This window comes from Pseudopodoces humilis, chromosome 6, assembly GCF_049639895.1.
Source record: "Pseudopodoces humilis isolate 2021_Gansu_Grassland_sample_001 chromosome 6, ASM4963989v1, whole genome shotgun sequence".
Taxonomy (NCBI): domain Eukaryota; kingdom Metazoa; phylum Chordata; class Aves; order Passeriformes; family Paridae; genus Pseudopodoces; species Pseudopodoces humilis.
The window spans coordinates 68,342,465-68,366,717 of NC_142205.1; the positions used below are offsets into that span (position 1 = coordinate 68,342,465).

At 41.3% G+C, this 24,253-nt stretch overlaps 1 protein-coding gene and 1 long non-coding RNA gene across 4 annotated transcripts in view; one reads left to right on the top strand and one right to left on the bottom strand.

Annotated features, from left to right (window-relative positions):
* The window catches only part of SYNPO2 (synaptopodin 2), a 79,145-nt gene that overhangs the window by 20,082 nt on the left and 34,810 nt on the right, over window positions 1–24,253 (bottom strand). For 2 of the 3 annotated variants that reach the window (XM_005533146.3, XM_088056239.1), the window contains exons 2-3: window positions 7,833–7,984; window positions 2,831–3,621 (exon numbers count right to left, since the gene is read on the bottom strand). In XM_005533146.3, coding sequence (XP_005533203.3) covers window positions 2,831–3,621; window positions 7,833–7,984 — 943 coding nt within the window. Of the gene's footprint in view, window positions 1–2,830; window positions 3,622–7,602; window positions 7,783–7,832; window positions 7,985–24,253 lie in introns of those variants that run through there. The other variant, XM_088056238.1, reaches the window with a different exon arrangement.
* On the top strand, window positions 3,372–21,936 carry LOC106628734 (uncharacterized). Its single transcript, XR_001332171.2, has 4 exons — window positions 3,372–3,455; window positions 5,224–5,517; window positions 6,300–6,599; window positions 21,373–21,936. It is a non-coding gene; the product is annotated as an uncharacterized LOC106628734 (long non-coding RNA).

A 24,253-nucleotide genomic window follows, 5' to 3' on the forward strand; every position in this document is an offset into this window, starting at 1 on the left:
TCTTTATTTCTAGCATTCTTAATTTTTATTCCCAGCACCAACAGGCAGGTGATATTTTCTTATTTATCCAATTTCTGGTCTGGTATTTTCCAAGTATTTGACTACAAGTTCCTAGGCTTACACAGCCATTCCCAGCAGGCAGGCCCATGGCTGCTTAATATCTGAGACCAAATGAAACTGAGCAGATCCTGTCTGACAGTGGCAGCAGTTTCTGCCATACAGGCATTTATTTTACTCCTACAAATTGCAAACTTACTAAAAGTCAGTATGCTACTGCCTATCAGCTGCTTAAAAACAAGTATACATCCAGAAGGGAATACACAGAAAGTATCAGCACTGACTTTCAGACCCTTGGTAGATGTGGGAGTTTGTCCGTGGTACTCAATGAAAGCAGGTAGTAGTCTTTTAACAAGCATTACTTGCCTGAAATATAAGTTCTGTAAGGTATAAAATATACAGAATATTTATTTTGGAAATGTGGCACGAGTGAATACACATTGAAGAATAGAACCAAGGAGACTCAACTAACTTATCAAGGCTATTCACTGGAGTATCAATAACTGTGTTTCTGAAAGCATAAACTACTGGTTTTCATCAGCTCATGAGAAAGAGGAGCAGATGCAGCTGCAAAGCTGATGGATGCACTGGACATCAGCATGATTGCTTCCTTACAATGGGACATGAAGCATGTGTCTCATGGGGCAGTGCTAGTCAGGGGATGTCCCTCCTGCTTTCCCTTCCTCGTACTCTACCACTGAATCTCATCAATGACAGCTTCAAGAGCTCCTCCCTTCAAAAAATATGGAATTTAAAGCTATTCCTGAATAAATCAATAGTCACAAGGAAAAAAACATGCCTCTGATAAAAGAAAAGAGAACAGTAAATTATTTAGTATCTTTTGCTGGCATAAATAAAGCAAACTTATTAAAGAAAGCCATGCCGTGTGTTTTCTAGTCATGATCCTTTTAGCCATGTCAGTAGATGGAGTCTGATACTTCTCCTATTAAAGACAACTGGAGTTTTGCCATTATGCCAGATGACTGCACAACTGGACCAATGGTCCTCACAAGAATGTGTAAAAGAGAAAAGAGCTTGGCACCCAAACCAGCAATTTGTAATATTTTATTGTTGGTGAGCCAAATCACAAAATCCTTGGCTCAGTCCTGTGACAATCCAATTGCTTACAATAGTCATTGAAGGTATTTTCCAAAACTATGGGTTTTGGTGTTAGAATGCTACCTATTCAGGTAAATATAATCTGAATAATATTTACAGAGAAAATTTCTGCTAAAGAGATCAAAGACCCATAATAAAAATTCTTCTCTAGTTCAGACTTAAATGCTGCATTATAACTTCTACTTTGGCAGAAAACACACACAGAGTATTTGCTGCACACAGAGTATTCACTGTGCTGGGAAATTTGTTTTTTCTAATATGTAGATAGGTTAATAATGATGATGATGATGATAATAATAATAATGATGCAAAAAAATGTATCCAATTAGTGATTCCTAAGGATAATGACCTGCCACCAGTTTAGAAGGGACTGAGATTGTCATGGTTGATGTGGGAAAAGGACAGGACTTCTGTTCTTAGAAGTGTTTATCATGTAAAAAGTAGCTCATTCTTTGTACTTTTGCCTTTTAAGATAAAAGGCACTGCAAGTAATTCCCTAAGAAATGCAGGCACAGTCCCACAGTTGGTTCTGACTTCTCAGCCAAAATGTGAAGCATGTGCACTTTTCTTTTATACTTCATTTAATATGGCCAAAATATGTGGGTTGCATACAGACACTTAGGTATAAGTAACAGCCTAATCCACTTGCCAATGAGACACAAATGGTTATCATGCTAAAAATATGCTTCCAGAGGAATTAGCAGTGGGTTAGCAGAGGAGTTCCAACGCTGCATATGAAATAGTTTGTTGCTACAGTATCTCACTGCACACATTCAAGCACCTTTGACATACTGCTACTAAATCCCCAGACAGGATTCTTCACATTGTTGGGAAGGAGCAAGCAACCAACAGAAAGGTCTCAGATGAATAAAGTAACAAAGAAATACATAGATTAATTAATAAATAATACACGTCTACACCCAGTTAATCAATATTGGCTCCAGTGGCAAGTTTGCTTCCATGTGAACTTCTTGGACACATTTTGAAGCTGACCTCTGGGTCTGGGAGTCAGGAGAAAAAACATGTTCGCTTTACAGTCTAGAGAAGGCTGACAAAACCAAAAGGATCATGTAACAGTTATACACATGCTGGTGTCCGTCAAAATCTCTTCTGCAGACAACATCAAGATTTGTTGCTAGACTTTTTTATTAACTTTTCAAAGCAGTGGCATGGCTTTGGTTTTTGATGATGCAAATGGCAATGCAAAGCTTTTGCTATAAAAGGAGAAACCCACAGGATTCACTTAGACATGTGCAAGCAACTTGCTCTTTTTGTTAATATTTTACAGATTGCCACTGAATACGAGTGAGAAGACCAGCAGAGTTCAGCCCTTTCTGGAGATGTAAGTATTTTTAGTTGGACAAAGTCATGGGTTAATTTCAAAGTGGAAGTCTACTAAGCAAAGTTATTCAGCACAGTTAAGGCATGGGTACACTCTTGGCTCATCACCAGGAGCATTGTATTACCCTGAAAAAATATATAAAGCAAGAACAGAAATGTCACTTGAAAGAAAAAGAGACAGGGAAAGTTAGAAAACTGCAGGAAAAATATCTCTAAACATTTTTTCCCTAATGCATTCTGAATCCTGAAATTATATCAAAAGCTACAAAAGATGCCCCCAGGCAGTGCAAATGATTAGATGGGACATACTCACTTGCGTGCCTTGCCCTGTGCTTGAGAGGTCTGTGTTCCTTTTCCGAGTGCTTGCTGTCTTCTCCCTGCACTGTGACTTCTGGTGAGATTGCAAAGGAGAGGAGGGAAGGAGGTGCTTCTGACTGCCCTCCTTCTACTTGAGAATCAACACACCCCCTTTCAGACTGAGACCTGGGCGCTTCCTTCTCCCTGTCTGAGCAGTCCAGGATCACCTCCACCCTGGGGATAGATGGAGCTGCACCTTGGATCCTCTTCACCTCCTTGCTGCTAGAAAAGTGGACTACTTTGTTTGACCACTGGATGTTGCCCTCCTTTACACCCAGAGGAACTGCAATGAGGGAGCTGCTCCCATCATGTGTTGCACTGGGTCCTCTGCCTGAAGGGGGGCACTTTTCTGGCCCCAAGAGAGTCACAGCAGGAGCACTGGTGGCCTTGTGCACGTCATTTGAAAGGGAAAACTGCAGCTCAACCATCGCACCCGGCCTTTCTTCTGTCGTCTCTCTGACAGCAGCCTCATCTGTCACGATCACTTTGGGGGTGCCTATCACTTTAGGAGCAATTCTGTGGCTTTGTGTGGTCTCTTGTTTCGTTTCAGAAAAGTGTGTGTTGCTTTCTGCTGCTCCGTGGTGAGTCCCACTGTAAATCTCTGTGATGCATAAATCTCCACGGGGTATCTCTTGCGCTGTGTTCATTTGCAGTGTGGTGTTCTCCCTGTAGTCCTCAATTTTTATGTTCTCGTGCTTCCTGTTTTCTCTTTCAGAGCTCAAGGTTTCATTTATTCCACTGGAGGATCTGCACATACATAAACAATTCAAGAAATTAGGCTGCTTTAAGCACAGCCATTGTAAATAGAGTTACAAAAGCAATTTCTGCATAGTGTTTCCCCACCCTAATTAATTGTGGCACCTTCTACCAGGTCCACTTAGATAGAAGAATTTTCCCAGAATGTAGAGGTCTCAAATAGAAGGACCTTTCAAAACTGTTCAACTTAGCAGTCCAGTAAGAGGGAAATTACACGACCCTGGTAGAACTATGACCCCACTACAAACCTGAAATGTGGAATTGTGTCATTCTTAACATCAGTGTGCTTTCACAGACACATTTTTGTTATAGGGTTTCCAGAGAAAGGCTGCTGAGACTTTTGAGACAATACTTCTTCATATTTCACATGTCTGTGAGAAAATTAACTTTGCATGACACCAGAGGAATGGTTAATTTTTGGCTCTGTAGCCACTACTGCAAATGTTTCAGGCACCATCCTTACATGTGGTTCCTGTCCCAAATCATTCACTCTCTAAGGAATAGAGAAGTACTGGATAAGGATCAGAGGGATTCAAATGTGTTTTTGAAATTCACATTCAATGAATTCCTGTGAGGATCATCATCCTTATATATCACGGATTAATTGAAATATTCTGGGCCTATTCCAGTGGTCCAGCATAAAAGCGTAGTGAACCTATACAATAATTCCTTCTTATTGAAAAAGATATTATTTCTAACTGGAAAATGTTATTCTTGCTTGTGAAACCTACAATATATGTCAGTGTAGCTCCTTCATCTAAGCTATTAAATCCCCTGGCCCAGTTAAGCTGATTTACTGCTGTTAGGACACCTGCTATAGTCTTTAACTCCTTCTTTCAGTACGCTGGACCAGACTGACTGATATTAATTTGAGGAGAAACCTTCTGTGCAGCAAGGCTGCAGCATGTTATTAAGAATTTCTATCTGCTAGGAGGTAGCAAAGCACTTTTTCAAATGAGGGAAGTGGTAGATGTCCCCAGTAAAGTATTAAGTACTATGGAGATTTTTGAAATCAAAAGCAGCCCTGGCTAGTCTGAAACTTTGGAACCCCCTAGAAATAAAGGTTGGAAGAAGCAGCAGAAGGAATAAATCTGTCAGTGTGCTGAAGAAACTTCAATATCGCTTGCTTTTTAGTCATGCAGCTTACTGCTTGTGGCAGTCTGGGTCTGCCTCAAATAGCACGAAATGTGTAACATCCATTTCACCACATATGGGGCTTAGTAAAGGTCAGACAGATTTTAATTTAGGGAGCTCTTTGTGAGTGCTGCTGGATCCCATCGGATGATGCTATTTGGATGATCAATTGTACTGCTCTCGCGCACAGATAAATTACAGAAATCTGTAAACATGTCCTTGTAAGATATGGACTAGGGGCTGGGCCAGCTAAATGTTAGCCTTTATTGGTAGTTGAATGATTGTGTGTATGTGTGGGAGAGAAAGATTTCCACCTTAAAAGGCCCTTGCTACGTATGGATGTATTTCTACTCTATATAGACATAATAGTGTAGCCTCTGTCAAAAGGCAGAATACCGGGTATGATTTCTTTTTTGTCATTTCGGATTCTGTTTTGGCAAATTATTGTTTCTGTTTCAGGCCTTTCCAGCTCACTGCAGGAGCAACAGCCCTGGTGTAATTCCAGGAAGGAAGCAGAACTCCTGGAGTCAGCATGGCAGGGTTTGTCACAGGCTCAAGTTTTACTCCCTACATGGAGCATTTCATGTCGCCATGCACAGAGCATTCCCTTCTTCTCCCTAGAAATGCTCTCTCCAGACTCAGCAGCAGCCCAGGAGCTGCTAACACTGATGTGAGAAGGGCAGGCCTGCGTTTCGGTGTCTGTCCCCTCTCTCCATGTTTCCCGGATCCATCTGCTCAGCACTTGCCGGGAAGGTCAGTGAGATGTGCTCCCCACCACGGCATCTGGGAGTGCCCGCCCTGCAGGGTGTCCCTTTCCTCTCATCCTGTAAACCCAGCATTTTCTGGGCACTGCTGCTGGTCAGTAACTCACTGCGGCTTACACAGCATTGGGAAAACTTTTGGTAGACATCAAAGGCCAAGTAGCATTTTGAAAACTACTTTAAAAGCCCAATTTTCCTCCCAGTAAGATTTGTAAGAGCAGAATTAGGTCAGCAATTAATGCCTGTGAAAATCACATCCTTCATGCAAAAAGTTCAGGGACAGCCAGGAGCCTTCCAAATATTCTTCCCTGCTAACAAAAGATACTTAGATGTAAAGATCACCAGTGGAATACCACTTAAATTATTCTTTCCTCACACTTTCCATTTTCTTGAGACGGCTGCTAACAAGTGGCTACTCAGGAAAGGAAGGATTTGCTTCTCACTGCTCTCAAATGATGCTAATATACTTCCTGAAAAATCCTTCTGGGGGTAACACTGAGAGGGATAGTACCCACAAAGGAGGTGGGAGGGGAAGAGAAATGTTTCAGTCCATTCTCCCATACCTGGGAAGATACAGACAGCAGAGGCTGGGATTTGGGAGAGATGAGCTGATGAGAAAAAATTTAAAGATTCTCGTGGTGAATTTCTTTAGAACATTATAGTCACTTTCAGAGTCCTCAGCAACTCAATTTTCCTAAAATTTTTGACATGGTTTCATTCCATGAAACACTGAATTATGTGGTATAAACCCTCTGTTTTGGTTCTGATTTTCAGGACATGTCTTGCTGCTCATTCAGTCAGGGGCAATGGAGAGTCCCTTTCAGCTGCAGCATCCTGTGGCCTTCAGACAACTGAAATATCAGTTATGGAACAGCAACAGGCAGGAGTCAAAGTATGTGGAGCTATTTCTATGGCTGAAGAGAAGGCAGCTGGTCAGCCACAAATACCATTCTTACAAGTGCAGTCCCAATAGCCACATTATGAATTAAAAGCAGAAGAATGCAGCTATCACATGAGGAGCACTCAGCTGGTCCCCTGCTGAACCAGGAGCAGGAGCTGTGCACTCTGGGGAAGGTAAGCTCTAATCCTCAGCTACCACTGTCCCCCTGATCCTGTCACACTGATCCACAACTCAGCCCCAGACACGTACAGACAGACCGTGCAAAATGTCTGTTATAAATAAAATGAGCACTCCTTGAAATCATCTAGTTTTGAAGGCAGACTGTCACTTTGAACTCCTAGACACTTGAGGAAAGCTCCTTTGTGCAGGTTGCAGGAACCATGAGGAATTTCACATGCTGTGCAGACATCCCTGGTAGCCAGAGACAAGTGCCTATTTTCAGCCTGGATACTGCTCTGGTAGCTGTCATGATGAATCCTGATCCTTTCCTGGTCCTGCCTGTGAGAGGGAGCTGCAGTAGCTCTGTGGGGAGCCTTAAGTCCTTAAAAGGAGTGTGGGAGTTTCAAGATTCTTCTTCCTCTTCTTACCCCCACTGAAGGCAATTCAGAGTTCATCCTGCCTGAATTAACAGTCTGGGGAGAATGTGCTTTACTGTAGGTGGCTCTGAACTGAGGTTGCATTTATTTCACTGATGGCAATTACAAAGCAGGCACTGGAGCAGACTGATGTTCAGTGAGCAGTAATGCTGGCCTGCTTGCAAGTTTGCATGAAGCTTCTCTGCTCTAAGAAACTCAAACATTTTCAAAGAAAACTGGAATTCCCTCTCACTGCTTTACAAAGGCAGAAACCGAGACCCAGAGAGCTGTGACTTCCCCCACCTCATCTAGTGAGGTGATAACAGCTACAGAAATAGAATTCATGACTTCCAGACCCTCTCCTCCTCCTGACCACTAACATATTTTGCCACCCAAGAAGATCATTTGCCATGTCATCATCAAGGCATATCTGGGTAACACAGTTTCTCCATCTATACAGCCTTTGTTTTTTGTAAGCCTCACTTCCCTATCTGTGGGGAATAACACTTGACTGCTTCAAAGGGGTGCAGAGTATAACTGAACTCAAGGCTCTGCAGTATGCATATATGGTAGTGGACACCTTGCAAGTATTAATACTTACATTTGGAGACTGTACTATTAATTCTGTGCCTGACTGCTGCTGTTCAAATTATATACATTAACTCCTTCAGCTCAAATTCTCTGTCTTCCTTTTCCATCCAAGCAGAGTCACAGACATTAACAGGACTATCAGAACCTCTCAGTGTAAGTGTGCAAAATGAGTGGGTTCAAAGCCAGCGTTTTCCAGGTGATTCACTGAATTGCACCAAAGCATCCTGAGCATTCCTGTACCTCTTGATAAGCATCTGCAGGACGTCAGTCAGGCTTTCCATCAGAACAATGACTTCAGCATAGGTTAGGTCTCCACAAGGCTTGCCATTGATAGACACCACCTCATCCCCCTCACACAGTCCAGCCTTGGCTGCTTTGCTTTTGCTGCGAACCTACAACGAGTCAAAAACAAATTCCAAATGGCACAATTAGTAGTGTTCATTTGAAAAGAGCAGCAACCATTCCTCAGCATGCTTTTTGTCTGTGCAAAAGGATCGATAATACTAATCATAAACAAATTTGCGGTAACACAAATGAATAACTTGTCTCGGTTAATACTACTCTGGCCAGTAATAATACAAAACTTTCTGCTTTACTGAACTTTTGAGCTAGGTGTCAAACATGCTAGATGAATTCTTTTAAAACTGGGAGACATGAAAATTTGGGACAGAGAACAATCAATTGATCACAGTTTAGCAGAACTGCAAAAACCCCTCATTAATTTCTCTGAAAATGAAGACTACGAAGAGCTGAAATCTGCACTGAGATTGTAAAAGAAGAGCATGTAAATTCAGCCCTCTCTGGGCAGAGTATCATTATCTACATGCTGGTCACTTGTTCCTTAGATGCCCAACTGTAGTTTTGGTCTCCAAACTATAGACATCTGCATCCCTGGAGATCCTAAATCCATGCTTAGTCATGTGAGTAAGTGCCCTGATTTATTAAAGCACACTTGTTATGGTCTAAACTTCCCTGTTAGGTTCTCATTCAAGAATCCTGTGCAGCTCAGTTTTTTGCAGTTTCACTCCTTTTTTCTCTGGCAGTGTGTTACAACTTACCACAGTCTTTGCATAAAAAAACCCAGACAGCTCTAACAACACTCAAGGTATGCCTACAGTTGATGGCTACTTTTGAAGTACATATTTGGCATAGAGTGTGTTATATTAACCAGGATTCTTGCACAAATCTGTTTTAGAATGACATATACACATAAAAGGGCGGGCCTTGAGTTCTTTGATCTCAATCTTCTACCTGTTGGTGTGAGTATTTTGGCCTTATACCATATCCAGTTGCTGATTCAGGATGTTACCCTTGTTAATTCTCACAGAGTTTTCTTGAAATTTTTTTTTAGAGAGGTAGCATTTCCACCACACTCACAGTAGCAGAGTCAGTCCCTTCTGACTCTAGGGAAGCTACTTCTGATATAACTCTGGATCTGAGGGTAGAACTGCCCCACAGACTCATGGAATTGTCCCAGATTTTCAAATAAGCCACTGGGCTGGTGCCTAAGATGCATTTCAGAAAGGAAGCTCCTTAGAGTCAGGATGATGTGGGGAACAACAGTAAGACTGTACATTTTTCTGTGGCAGAACCACCATATCTATCTCTGCTGTTTCAATTTACACATTCCCATATGTCACGTTATGGCTCTTGGAGCAGTGAAGGAACAGAAGCCTGGTGCATACAGAAGGCAGTTTCTACCTTGCAGAGTTAACATTTACAAATATGGAGTGGTATGCTGCTCTGTTTATCTCGCCTTGGACAAGAGCATAAACATCCTTGTGCCTTGGGAAGAAATGACACTTTAGGCAGTGTTTAGAAGGTTTTGCTTCATATGAGAGCTAACATTTGGGTTGAGGTTTAGTTGCTATCTTTTTTTAAGTAGGAAGGTATGCTATTAAAATTTTACAAGACATTCTTGGCCTGAATGTAAATATTTAATGTAGATACCATGAAGAATTTTGAGTGACCCTTTTTCAGAAAATCTATGAACATCCATTATAGAAACCTGTGAACTCTGAAATAGCATAATGTGATACCTAGATTGTGAGAAGAAAACCTGTTTCTCTTTATTTAGTGTTTGAGGGACTACTTGGTAGCATTAAAAAGGAAAAAAAAAGCAAACAGACAAGGGGATTGATTTTCCTTTCAAAGTGCTTAAAAGGTTTTCTCAGTCCATTTTTCTGCCTTGTGAATTGTTGAGAGATCACAATTCTGAGATATTTGAAACTTCATGCAGTAAAACACTCCCAAATTTGAACAATGTTTATATAAAGTCAGTATTAACCATTTATTTTTTTCTTGGTGTTTCTATTGGGGTAATAAAAGGGAAGAAAGAGCACCCAGAAGAAAATAGGCAAGGGCAGATTGTGTGGTAAATGATAGCAGGTTGCTTCTAAGATAGAATATCCTACCATCATTCATGTTATTTCAGTCTCAGCATAACACCCACTTACTCAACAATATGTAGACTGCTTTGCCAGACAAGCTGTAATTGTTTCTGGCTTTCTTTAATTCTTTTCACTGGAAACCCACAAAAATGAATAAATAATTTACTCGTGTAAACTGAAACTTTTCAGATTTCTGGGGAAAAGAATATAAATAAATAAATAATAAAAATCCACCCAGAACAACAAAAACAACAACAAAATTCCAAGAAGATTTGTGGAAAGAAAGATCTCCCTGGTAAAATACGTGTTCGGTGGACAGTTTCCTCTCAAAGTTTTGGCAGAAAGCCTTTGAGGACCCCACTGGGAAACAAAAGCTGCTTTTTTTAGCAGAAATGCAACTTGGTCACACAAAGGACAGTAAGAAACCTTTATCCAGTTCTTGGGAACTTAAAGCAAGGCATATTTGGTAGTAAAGCAGGAGAGATTCTTACAAAACCAGTGGTTGCTCTTGCCTCCTAGTGCAGCCCTGGATTTCTCAGGTGCTTTTTTCTCCTATGCACTGGTGTTGAAGTTTTCCTTAGGAAGAAAAAGTGCATTTTCCCATCATTTTTTTTTGAATGGCATCTGACCACAAGAAAAATAAGTTTGGACCTAAGTTTTCCCATGCCTGCAGTACCAATATAACACAGCAAAACTGGGCTGGTGCTGAACCTGCCAAGATACTAGCTGTTACTGGGCACCTTGAAGAGCTTTGCCCCATTTTCAGCTGGTGCTGCCTCTATTGCTTTCCTGCTCCCCCTCAGTTAGGACTGTTTATTATTTCATGTACCTGAAACTTGTAATTTCTTTTTATTCCCAGATTTATCCTGTATCCAGAATTTCCCGCTATCAGGAGTGCCCTTGGTTGATTAAAATGTCAGGTGCTGGGCAATTCCTCATATCCACACAGATATTAAACTTAGGAGAAAACTATTCCATGCTATGTGAAGAACTTAACCTGGGTGTTATCTGAGCACCCCAGGGGACCCAGGACACTCTGGCACCAGTTCAAAGGCAGCAGGAACTGGGGGCTCTCCAGAGGCTGCTCAGGAGGGTCTGTGAAGATTTCAGGTGGAAACTGTGAGCGAGCAAGGTCTGGGTGCTGTGCTGGCCTGGTGAAAGATCACCTCCCCAAGACACAGGCATGTGGGGAAAATGCAGGACAGGAACTTTGGTGGTGGCTCTGGGATGCTGCACGTGCTGGAGTAGCCATGGATGCCCACAGCATATGGAGTTCCAGCCAGATTCTTAACCAGTAAAAAGAGAATAAATGGATGGATACACAGTGGTTGTGCTCTTGTGAGTGTGGAGAAAAGGGGTATTTTTAGGGAAAGCAAATGGGAAGGCCCAGCCCTCATTCTGTATATGCTGCAGTGCTTTGAATTTAAACAAATCAAGTCTCCTTCTGCCAACTGGAGACTCCTTCCCACGCAACTGGATCTCCTTTGATTTACTCTGAAAGCACTCCAGTTACAACCCAGAAATGTTACATGCTTTGAAACAAGGCATGGTAAATCAGGAATAACAGAGAGATCTGCTTCAAAAAATGCTGCCCTGAATGAAGCTAAAAAGCTGGAGTAGATGCACCTGTTACTTGTTGTGGCTGCAAGTGGATGCACAGACAGCAACTGGGGCTCAGCTGACCAGCTGATGATTTTGGGTGCATGTCTGAGCCCTATAATAAGCAGATCAGAGTTGAGGTATTTTGAACCTGGTAACAAGGTCAACAAGTTGTAGTTTAAAGTGAGACAAATGGACTTGAGGACACTCTTTAGTCCAGGTTCTCTTATGGCACAATGAAGAATTATTAGGACATTTCATCATCTCAGTTTTACCAGTGATTTTTTGCTAAGGATGATGTGCATCTTAATCTTGTCCTGGAACTGAGTTTATTCTGGAGCTAGGAGCACAAACTTTTATCTGGGATATGTCTAAGTGCTGTGCATCAGGATCAGGGATATGTCTAAGTTGCTGTGCAACCAATCTGAGGAAATGAGCAATATGACCATAAGCATAGTCCATTTAGCCTAAAATTATATCTAATAAATTAAGACTTAGGTAGCTTAAAAATATACATATATTTACACAGCAAAATTCTGAATTTAAAGCAAGATTTCAAAAACCATGAGTTATTTTCAGAACTATTTTCACTTTTTCAGTTTGCCAGCAGCTTTTAAACAGCAGGACAGAAAATTTTGCTGCTGGATGTAGTGGAAGTATCCTTCCCTGCCATTTAAGGCCCCTTGTTCATACAGACAGAGAAGTTTCTTTCATTGAGGGGTCACCTCTGGAAGAGCCTATTGCACTGAATATCCTGTCTGATCTCTGAAACCTCATTTGAGCTGCTGTTGCCCCTCAAGGTTTGAAGCTGGTTCCTGTGGACCTTATCTACATGTGTGTCCTCAGTGGTAGGTTTGGGTCTTTGGTGGCTGGCCTTGTGTTCTGCTGTGATGAAATATGTTGCCCAAAATAGTAAGGCTTACTGGGCAAGGGACTTCTGTAGATCACTTGTCCATCCTCATTATTGTTTACTACTTTAGTTATGTCAGCTGCAAACTTTACCAGCAGTGACTGTGTTTTCTTTTAAACACAGTTGGTTGAACATCAGTAACAAAGGATGTGTCCTTTGACTACTGTTATGCCCTTCCTGAAAAATGATTCCCCAGATTAATGTTACCTGCTCAGATCCAACAATTAGCCAGCTTTTAAAGCAGTAATTTTTTTTATTATAGTAGCAACCTTTGATGTCTTGTTGTTATCAGTAATGAAGAAATGTATTTAAGAAATTTCTATTAAATAGCCTTTTAAAAGTAATCATTAACCTAAATCTTGGGATTAGTACCCTTACTCTGTAGAACTATTAACTAATAGAGTGGCATTGCTTAAATGTGCCTTGTGTTGAGGTTTTTTGAATTGTTCTGTTGTATTGCCAGAGATAAGAAATGGTAAAGAATAAGAAAAAAGAGAAAAAACCAGAAGAACCAGAAATCCAGAAAGTTGTATTCTGCTTGCTGACAAAGTGACAGATAGTACTACATGTGAAAGTACATGAAGTGGAACTCAGCTTTGCCACTTAACTATGTACAAATTAGTACTACATCAATTAAAAGTCTGCCTGTTAATTGCTGCAATAAATTTATCTGGCCAACATGTTTTTCTTAAATATATTTAAAGTCAGCATAAATAAATTAATGTATTCACTACTCAGTTTAATTTTATCTGACATTAGCTCATACTTTCCAGAAGTTATTTTTTCTCATTAATTGATTAGCTAAGTGTTAGTCATGAAGTTCAGGATCTGGGATCAAAGATCAGTGTTTCCTGCAAACAGTATTTAAAAAAAAATCCCAAAACCCACCAAAAAAACGCACTTCATCTCTTCTATTATAAACCCTTCAGCAAAGGCAGTGGCTGGAAAATTATTCAAATGCATTTAAAATTTATCTGTCACTCTAATAAAATGAACAGTGCTTTGCTCTGAGCAGGACACAGAAGCACTTGGAGGTGCAATTGTTAGTGTACTAGTAGTTTGACTTGTATGAAGTTAGGGAATTAATAATGAAGTTAGAAATCAAATTAATTTAGCCACAGTTTATAAATAAGGCTCTAGGGCCTTGTTTGGCAATGGTTATGCATGCAGGAGTCCTTTAGACAGAAAAGTAGCCTTCAGTTAGTGAGAGCTTTTTGGGGATTGGATATGAAGGACTGTACAGTAAGTTAAGCCTACCTCCTAATGTGCTCGGGTTTTTTAGGGATCTCTGTAGATCCTTTAAATAGCTCAGAGACTCCAGGCTGGTAAACACTGCTATTGCTAAATCAGAGGGGGTGATGAAGGGACAAGCTTACATCTCCGTGTTTACTCCATGGTTTCTGGGGAGGGGGGGAGTTTAAATCAGGTTTACAACAAGAATATCTAAACGTATTTCTACCTTAACACTTTCTTCCCCATCCCCAAGCACTGCCATCACAAGTTACAGTGTGGGCTCTATAAATAATGAGCCTTAAGGGAAAAAAAAATGTCCATAAGTGAGAAAAACTGGAAGACCTTTGTGTTCTTAACTTTCTCTTTTAATATGTATATAAAGAGAAAGTAGTTGTCAGTAGACAGATAGCAATGAGCAGAGAGGAAGGAGTCATCAGATCTTCAGGAAGGGAATTTGAGCCACTTGTAGATTTAACTGAGTAATGGTAGCGTAGTTGAGGAGTTCCTTGAGAGGTTTTAAAAGTCATATAATTAGGAAATATTCTGGCCTACAGCTCTTGTCTGGGCTTTGCATCCACATAAATTCATTAGACATACCAGGTTCTGTCTAAGCTGAAGGCATTTTTGGCAGGACAGGGCTCAGGCTTATGGATTGTGTTATGAGCAAGATGGGAGAAATGCTATTGAGGTAACAGTGGAGTTAACAGTTGACTGGAGATGGCGTGGGATCATTTACCTGGGTGTATGTATTCTGTATACAGACCCCTTGATGGCTGCATGCATTTTATAAAGGTCCTCTTTAGAGCTGGCATACCAAATTTTAGTCTGCTTCCATTAGCCATGCCTGTACTTGAGCTTGAATCTGCTGCCTGATGTGGCTCCAGCTATTTGCATCTGTGCTGCCTGGAGGTGACTTTGCGTCAAGCTGATTCCAGTTCTCATCCTCTCTGGACTAAATTTCTCTACCAGATAAGCTACTTTCTTTCAGAATCAGTCAGGGTAAAAGTCAAAATGTAAAAACTTCAGACAGGGCAAATTCACTGGGATTTGTGAGATCCAGCCCTTCCCTAGCTCCTCTGAATGTATGGGAATGCAATGAGGAGCCTTGCCCCAGAGCTAAAGCTCAGGTGCTGTGACTTTAGCTACTCTAAATATAGATAATATGAATAGAGATACCATGAGTATAAAATACTTTTCTATATTTTACCTTGAAGTCTCTGTGTCCCCTGCTTTGGGGATGGTATGAAGGATCTACACAGTAAGACCAGTAAGACAATGCAAATACCTGTTAATTAACTGTGTCAAACAAAGATGCTTCTAAGTTATCTCCCAAATGGAAAGTTTTGAATAATGAAGTAACTTTGGCTTGTAAGGTAAGCACAGAACATTTTATCTCACCAAATTCTTCCCAGGAGCAGGATAATGATATTGGGAATTGGGTTCAGTTCAGCCCACCCTTTTCTCCTTCTGGTCTTAAGGGAAGCCTACAGACATCCACTTTCATGTCTGTCTGTAAAGGTTTCTTTCTAAATGGGTTATGAGACAAAATAACATTAAAGACATCAAAGGAGGAAATAGTTACTATGTCCAGACATAGTTTTATTACAAAGTGTTCATAAAGTCTGTCCAGAAGGGGAGGTAGGATATCACTCTTGGAATGCACAGGAGTGCTGCCTTTGATTATCACTCAGATCATCACTGGAAAAATTGAACACTGCTGTAAATATTATAGTAGCTCATGGCACAATAGGAGATCTGGGAAGCCAAGCCACGTAAAACAAAGGTACTTTTTAACTTTCAAATCCATTGATACCATTGCAAAGGTTCTGGCTTTACTTAACAACTCACAGCTAAAATAGACCTTTAATCATAGTTTGCTCATGTAAAAGCTCACGGGACATTCTTGCAGAGGGGAGATGGTACCAGGTGGTTATTGGTTTCCTTTTGATTAACTCTGTCTTCAGTTCTTCTGCTGCACTGTACATGTAAAATCACACTTCTTGATTGTGGATCAGTTCGGTGATTGTTGTCTCCTCCTTCCCACAGTGTCAGAAGTACTCACATAAAGGTTCAGTTCTCTGCAGTGTGTATTTGACAAATGCAGTTTCGTAAAACTTCTTGCACATTCTGTCTTGGGAGGGTTACAGAACCTGTTTGGCCATTTATATATTGACAGAGCACTTGTGCCATTTGGACCCAGAGAGCAGACTGATCTCAGTGAAAAGAAAAGCCTGCTCAAATTCCCAAAAGCCTTGCCTAATGTACTGGCAGATCATCTTACTGGTGGTTGCCTTTTTCTGGCAGAAATCCAAAGTTAGCAGCTGAAGAAGGGATGAGATAATGACCTCTGAAATATTGATCTGGTATGCTGGCGACGCAGCAGATTTCCCAACAGTGAGCTTGGGTGTACAGCACTTAAAGTCTGCTATTCATTTTGTACAACAGATCCAGTGCATAGCCTTTCTTGGGGTGTACTTCTGCATACTTGTAGTCAAAACTAAAACATCATGCTGATTTACCTTTTTACAGTGAATTTTTGCCACAGGGGAACAAGTGGCAAGGAGAGGAATGATGCCATTGCATCTCAGTGGGGTAGCTGTGCATTGTCTGCTCAATTTCCATTCCCCTTTTCTTCTTGCACAGCTTGAGCAGTGACTGGCTGTATGCTTCCTGCCTTATTTTTAAGTCCTAACCAGCTTTGATCTCTCCACTGTAGCTATGTTTTCATTTCTTCCCACTGCTCCCCATGCAGAGAGATAATTGAATTGTCAGTGCTTCTTTGGGATTGAGAAAGTAATGCACCTTTACTGAGTGCTTTGGTATAAAGGTAGAGTCAAAAGTCTCTAACTGCAGTACACCTTAGGTCCTGGAGATCAGAATTTCTATAATTATAAGGTTAAGGGAAAATAAATAGAGATTTAAAATGTCTTTATTATCTGCCACTGAACAGTTGGAGGCAACAAGTGCTACTACAGACAGTTCTTGTGGTAAGTATATCCACTGCTTAATCTGGGGCTGAGCTCTTGTCACTGATGAGTAGAGAAACTGCAATATGCATGCAGTATTTGTACAGTCCCAAGACCAAGCACTGGCTGTTTCCAGTAGAAAAAGGGGCACATTTCTTATACCAAAATTGCAGTCAAAGGACAGGTAAATGAAAGGTAAAAGGCAAAGCCTGACACCTGACACCTTACTTACCTGCTGGTGGTGCTAAAAGAACGATGGTATATAATAAATGCACACTGTCAAAAAGAGAACATTTCTAGCCTGGACTTGTGGCTGCTGGGAGAAAGCAACAAAGGCATGTGGCAATTTACTGAACTGTTCAGTTTCTTTAGAAAAAGAAAAAAAAAAAAAAGAAAAAAAAAATTAGTTTGCTGGAGGTCTTTGTACTTTCCCCAGTTTAGTCCAAAGCATGTTTGTGTCATTTGATGCTTTGACTTGTGACCTGCCTTTCAGATTAAGCAATGCTTGGCGGGGGGCACAAGGGGCATGAGGGTTTTTTGGGGTGGTAGGAGTAGGGGGATGACTGGCTTCTTAGTGCCACACAGCCTATAAATCCATCCTGGCGGCAGGCAAATAAGCCACTCAGTTTACTGGTGTGCGCTTCATCAAATCCACTCATTCCTAGCTTCATATCCTGTATCAATTACTCTGTTCTGTGTGGCTCCCCTGTCTCATTTTCACTCCATTGGTCACCTGCCCAAATTCTCTCCATACAGGGGGACAGGGAACAGGCAGAGAAGGAAAGACAGGAGGGTTCTCATTACAAATCTGGATTTGAGACAACACATTTAATCCTTAAAGCAAAACTACTCCAGTGACAGTTAAAATGTTCGGTCTCCCCAGTCTATTGCCCGAAATGGTATTGTTTATTACAATCCCTTAACATTATGTCATGAGCTTGCAAATACATGAGCGTGGCATATGATCATCCTCCCGAAAGGAATAGCAAAGGCAGCAAGAAGGAACAAATGCCGTCTTACAGGTTTCTGTTTCAGCAAGGGCTGTAGCTATCACTGTCAATGATGTCAAGGTTATCCTGAAATGTGTGCCCAGTGATGTATTTCTTGCTACTTGCCTCACTGCTGAGGCAGCAATTCACTCAACACCAGCAGGATCATGCAGAGGTAACTGGAAGCTTTGCCTCAGTCCCTGTGGAGAAAGCAGTGGCCCCGTGTTTATTGTGGGAGCTTTCTGTGTGTACAAAGCTCAGCACAACTGGGCCAGATCTCAGATTACGGGGTAGGGGGGCTTTGGTGGCTTATTAGCACAAATGAGAGACATTGTTCAAAGAAACCAAATAACATGAGCATCTGGTAAAGGCAGCATCTAGATAATATACACCAAACAGTTATTGTGTTATGCACAAGCAAAGTGCCCAATGCCAAATAATCTTCACAAGAAAGCAGTCTTCCAAGTCTTTTGAGAAGCATGAATCAAACAGTGGCCCAAACTCAGTTGAGAGCTCCATGCAGGGGCTGTGTTCCAGCTCCCAGTGCTTGTAGTCATCTTTACCCAGACTGTTCAACTAAGTAAACTCAGAATTATTCTAAAGAAAATGGTCCTCTGTAAAAGCTGCTAGATTTATTTACCAGGGTTTTACATGAAACTCCATCATGTTGCCCTCTCTTGAACTGTGTCTATTCCTTTCACTTTTCAAAATAAGTCAGCTAGGTTCAAGCTTCCCTACTTCCCATGAAAGTTCTTACTGACAAATTTCAAAACTGCCTGTTTCACTGAATTTTCACTCTACCTTGACATTTCTCTAATGGCTCTATTCTTCATATCTTAGACAGGTAGTGTACAAGTTTATATTGAATAGTAGCTTTAGCCATGAAATAGAGTTTCAGACAAGTTGCCCAAGACTCACTATTCAAACAGTCAAAGAAAGCATGCAGAATCAATTATCAATCTTTTTAAATTTCCTTAAAATCCCTTATGTTCAGGGTGTAATGTTTTGAAACAATCTTTTAAAACTGAGGCAGTCTCAGGCCTCTTGTCTTGGTGTTTAGGAGGAAAAGCTTTGCCAAAGCTGGTGAATGTTCTGTGAGCGCCAACGCGTAGGTTCATGTGAAGGCCTTCCAGTGTTGCCTGGCTGCTGTCCTGGACAGCTCCTGTTTTGTGACTCATCAGGAAATCTGGATGTTCATCAGCCTCACCTCTCTCTGGTGACTCAAATAAAGCTGGCCAGGAATGGAGCAATGGTGGCTCCGAGGGTGGATGTACATCAAAGATATCCAAGCCTGCCAGGGGAGGCCAGTGACCTACTGCTCCTCTCAGAAGAGGAGATGAGGTTTCTGTGCTTGTGCTGGAAACCCTAATGATGGGGGAAATGGAGGCTGGAGACTCCTGAGAGATGTTTTCAAAACCCCCAGGGAATTAAGAGACAAAAATATTCCCTCTGTGGGCTTTCTCACCCACCTGGGCAACAACAATGGGCAAGTTTTTTAACCTGTGCTTTTAAACAAAAAATTAAAGCCCATAATCTGCCACGGAGATTTCCTTAACTGGGTCTTAGTTTTTAAAGAATATATCCAGAATTTGCCTAGTTTTAATTTTATCAGTTTCATCAAGCTCTAAAATGGCCATAGACAGATTGATGCAAACCGTCACAAGATATCTTGCTTTTTCAGTGGCTTAAGCTGAAGTGGCTTTAATCAAAGACAATTAAAAACAGGAATAAGTATCTCTACTGAAAAGATCTCTTTGTCACCCCCTTAATCCTTTCTTGAGAAGGCAACCCTTGAACACATGTGACCATTGTGCAGGTTTCATTAAATTGACATAGAGATCAGTATTCATAAACTGCCTTTCAGCTCCTGAATAAAATCCTGTGTAAATCACCTGTGGGACCAACCAGACTAAAAATAAAGTATCTTACAAGTAGAGCATGAGATTTGCCCTGGTACTGAAGGCTGAAAGAAGAATGAATCTGTCACAGGGTAAGCCATCTCCTCATTCAGATTTTAAGATTAGTAGTCACATTTCATAATTTGGAAATATCAGCACTTTCAAATTCATGTTAAATATGCTGCCAGGGGAATATTGCAGTGCTGGAAGAAGAACTATTTTGGCATGGCAAGTGGATAGTAGTAGTCAAAACATTGAGGAAATGATGTTTTACTCCAACAGAAGTTGTGGAAGCTGAGCCAGACTTCTGGCTCCCATGTCCAACTGTGGCTGTTGTCCTTGCACATTTGTGTCTGAGGCCAGTCTGACACAGAGGTGCTGAGCTCTGTTTAATGCTCCTGGACTTAGTGCTCCCAGGAATTATACCTCCTATGCTTACAGTCTCCAATTCCAACATGCTGGCAGAGTTGGCTTGTTTAGTCCCTGACTTTAGTAAGAGCAAGTTGTCAGCATCTTCAAAGGCTGGATAGAGAGGATTTGTATTCCCCCTGCCCTTTCCTTTCTGTATATTCCCAAGAGGAATGTCTGCCTGAGAAATGGAAAAAACTGCTACCCTGATGTGTGAGATTTCTGTTTGTTTGCTTTTGTCTGTCCTGTTGTCCTCAGTGCAAGTGTTGAGCTTAACTCAGGATTTCGTGCCCAGTCAGGCAGTCTGGGAAAAGCTGGCAGTTGTGTCTGGGACTGGGGCAGGGAAAGAAAGAGTGTTATTTTTGCAGAGCTGTAAATCCAGCACCTTTTGCCAGTTCTTCATTTTTACTTTTTTTTTTATTGCTTGTTTCTAAGAAGGTATTGCTGCAACAGCACCGGCTGCAAACAAAATCTTGTTTGCTCAAAGTTCATGACAGGACAGGTCGTGCATTTTGGACATTTGTGGGACATTCGTAAAGGAAATACAGAGCATGCTTTCCAAAAGCTTCAGCTTGAAATGCAAGTTTCCTTGCTGCCTTGGGCTTCAATGTCAAAGAGATTTCTATTTTTAGAGAGAGATTCAACTCAAAGAGCTATATAAGGCTGTGCTGGGGAGACCATTATTTTTTATTATAGGTGAGAGTATTTGTTACTCAGTTGGGGGGAAAAATTTCATATAAAAGTAGAAAACACAAAGATACTCTCACTTGGTTGTCTTTTGTGGGTGAGAAGGAACCGAGATGAAAACTAAAGACTCAATATTTGTTTTTCAATATTCTAACTTCTCTCAACTTCTTGAAACAAGTGCTTTAGCCATTAAAAATGTCAGACAAGCTCTTGATCTGAAGTGATGATGTAAGAGGGAAGAAACAAGTTCCAAGCAGAGTTTGATGCCAAAAGACAACTTGCTATGCTAATATGTGACAACACAAGGGAAAACCCCACAAATAATTATCATTTCCTTCACAGGGAAACTAAGTAAAGCTTGGTTCAGCCTTTACAGGTACAGATTTATTAGTTATCCTGAGTACAAAGTGTACCTAGAATGAATGGGTGCTGCAGCAAAGCCATCAGAGGCAGTGGTCAGGTGGACTCAGCATAGAAGTCACACTTAATGGCAGGAAAATGGAAGAGGATCTGAAGTTCTGCCTTTGCTAGGGAGCCTTCTTCTGAAGCCTGTTTTTTGATCACATAGAATCATCCATGAAACACTTAATTACATTACCCTTAATCACTGGGTTTGTATTAATAGATAGGAAGAAGTTCTGTGCAGAATTGAATGAACTTGTGCTCTGAATTAATGTTCTCAATGTGATTTCTCCCACAGTTTGGAGAGGAACTGTTGGGCTTCTGGTCTGGTTGGACTTTCCGAGGCAGCCCAGGTGACACCGGTTTCAGCAGCTGTTGCCAATGTTAGCACAGCACCTGGAGCCAACTTGGTTTGGCTTGAGTAAGGACTAAATGAGGTAACAGAACTAAATTAAGGACACTGGGTCCACTTCTTCTGCAGTTCAACACAGCTGCTGTGATGAATTCTGAATTAGGGATGGGACTGAAATGATTCTGGTCTTAACTTGCCCAGGCTTTCTACTGTTTTTATATTATCTGGCTAGCTGTGACGTAACCTCTTTGGCTTCAGGGGAATAAAACAGGGAACAGCTACACTGAATGAGGGGTGAAAGAGACACAGCAGCTGGAAGTAATGTGTGCATTCCAGTAAAATATGGAAAGACAGTGGTCTTGGGCTGTACAGGGCAGACTGGTTGGTGGTGAAGCTGGACATGGGCAGCGATGGCTGAACAGCTCGAACACGGGAAATTCTTTCATCCACCCAGAGCACTGAGCCGGGGAGAGCGGGAGAAATACCATCTCTACTTTGACATTTGTTCCTCAAAAGAAATAAAATTACTGGCATTCAGAAACACGCGACACACCCATCCTGGTTTTTTATTAGCAGCAGTCTGCAGAGTTTCTGGTGAAATCAGCTTTGGTGACCGACAGCGAGCACAGGGCAGGGACGGATCAATCGGCGGGCCCAGCCGCTCTCAGGGGCTCCGGGGCCGCTCCTGAGGGAAGGAGCGAGCGGCGGGATGGGGATGGGGATGGGGATGGGGATGGGGATCGGGATGGGGATCGGGATGGGGATCGGGATCGGAATCGGGATCGGGCCCCGCTTCCGGCGCTTGGCGCGGTCTCGCACTGCCCCCTAGCGGCCCATGCTGAGGGCCCTCAGAGCCTTCGCGGGAATGGCCAGGCGTTGTTCCCGAAAAACCCCAGGAATGCGGCCCTAACTCTGCTATACCGCTCTGCTAAAGGCCTTCTGCATCCTCCTGGAGCGGGTCCACACAAAGCAGCCCGTCGCAGGAGTGGGAAGTGCTTTTTCCCCTCTTCCCCTCGAGGTGCCTCTGCCCCTCCCCTGAGGCTCCTCTTCCCTCAGCCCTCAGGAAATCTCTCCATGAAGTTCCCCTCGTCCTTCCAAGGGTGTCCAAAGACGCCTTCCTCGCTCCATCCCCTTGACAGCTATCTCCAGGCAGGAATCCCGGGCTGTCTTTCCACAATTCCTGGACAGTTTTCTTCTGGGATTAAACAAATCCCCGCACTGTTTCCCAAACAAGCAACTGGCTAAAGGTTTAGTAGTTAATTCTGATTTTCGCTTGCTGTACATTCAGATGGAAATTAACTTTTTCCTTCTCACTTTTAATAATAAATGCAGCATTTTTCTGATATTGACAAGCCATTTCTTAAAATGTTGTACATCTGGTCAGTCATCTGTCTTACCGAATGTATTCCCAATTAACCTGTTCAGTGTGATTTCCACTGAAATTTTCATGTTCCACTTGTAACATACTTTTCTGCCCTTGAATTTGTGTTGATTTTGTTAGCTGCTGTCCATAGCGAAATCAGAAGTGATAATTGCTAAATAACTAAAAGCTTCCGTTTGATCAACACTACCTTCTTAGTAATGACATAAATGTATTGCATAGTGTTTCCATTTGTAAAAACATAAATACAAATACGTTAATATACAAATGCATATTCCAAGGTGACAATAAAGGACTATAAGCTCCAAGGCACTTTTGGACCTGAGAAAAAAAATTGTTAACTGAGGCAAGATCTCTTTTTGTTTGATTACAGCAAGGTATATAACCCTGCATCACCTGAGGTTTTCCCACTACATTGTCTGGGTATGATGAAGAAAAAGCTTGAAAGTCATGAAAACCAGGGAGACACAGCATCACACCTGAATTTTTATCATAATTGGTTGGTCATCTGAAATGGTTAGTGATATATATTTGATCATTTAAATTGGTTTATATTTATATTTCATTTGCAAACTCTTTTTTTATATTAACTTCAAAATTTTGGTGCCAGTATAAACTCAATCCGCAATTTTTTCTTAAGCTTTGTTCCAGTGTCTGTCTCTCATGCCCCTCCAGGTAAGCACACTTCTGTTTCCTGGGCTCAGTAGTCTCCAGTTTTGTCAGACAGTAACATGTTCTGCAGGTTAAAAGGTTAAAAGGTTAAAAGGTTAAAAAGTATATAGCGAGCCCAAGCACTTCTTTAACAAAAGCAGCAGCATCTTCTTACTGAAATGCTGCTGTAGGTGACAAATAGGGTTAAGCAACACCCTTGTGCTGTAAACAAACACCATCAGTCTATAAGTCATGATTGTACAATGATTTCCTCAGGCCTCCTCTTATTAGCTGAAGGTTAATTCAGCAGCACAAAATGCACAATGTTACAAAAACCAGCTGCACTGTGCATGTGTTAGTACAAGCCTGAATTTAGTTAAGGATAAAAATTTATTTGAAAAGCCACCAATTTCCAAAATATTTGTAAACATCTTACAACTCCTGGAGTCCTTTTGTGTAGCTCTTTTGAAACATATTTGCTGTGATACTTGTTCTGTGCATCCAATAAAGAAATAAACAAACTAGGTAAAGGAAATGAGATTGAGGGGAAATGCTAAATAGTTATTTTTCTGTTGAGTACTTTTGAGTATTGTCTGATTGTATGTGACCATAAGTGCTTTTCATTTGAACTCAATATTTAAACATCACATAAAAAGAACACCAGGCAAATGTGGGATGGTTTCTTTGCCTTTTACCCCACTATCCTTGCTTTCTTGTGATACAGAAAAAAATATGATAAAAAAATCATGAAATTATTATAAAGCACATAAAAACATAACTGACACTATTAAAACC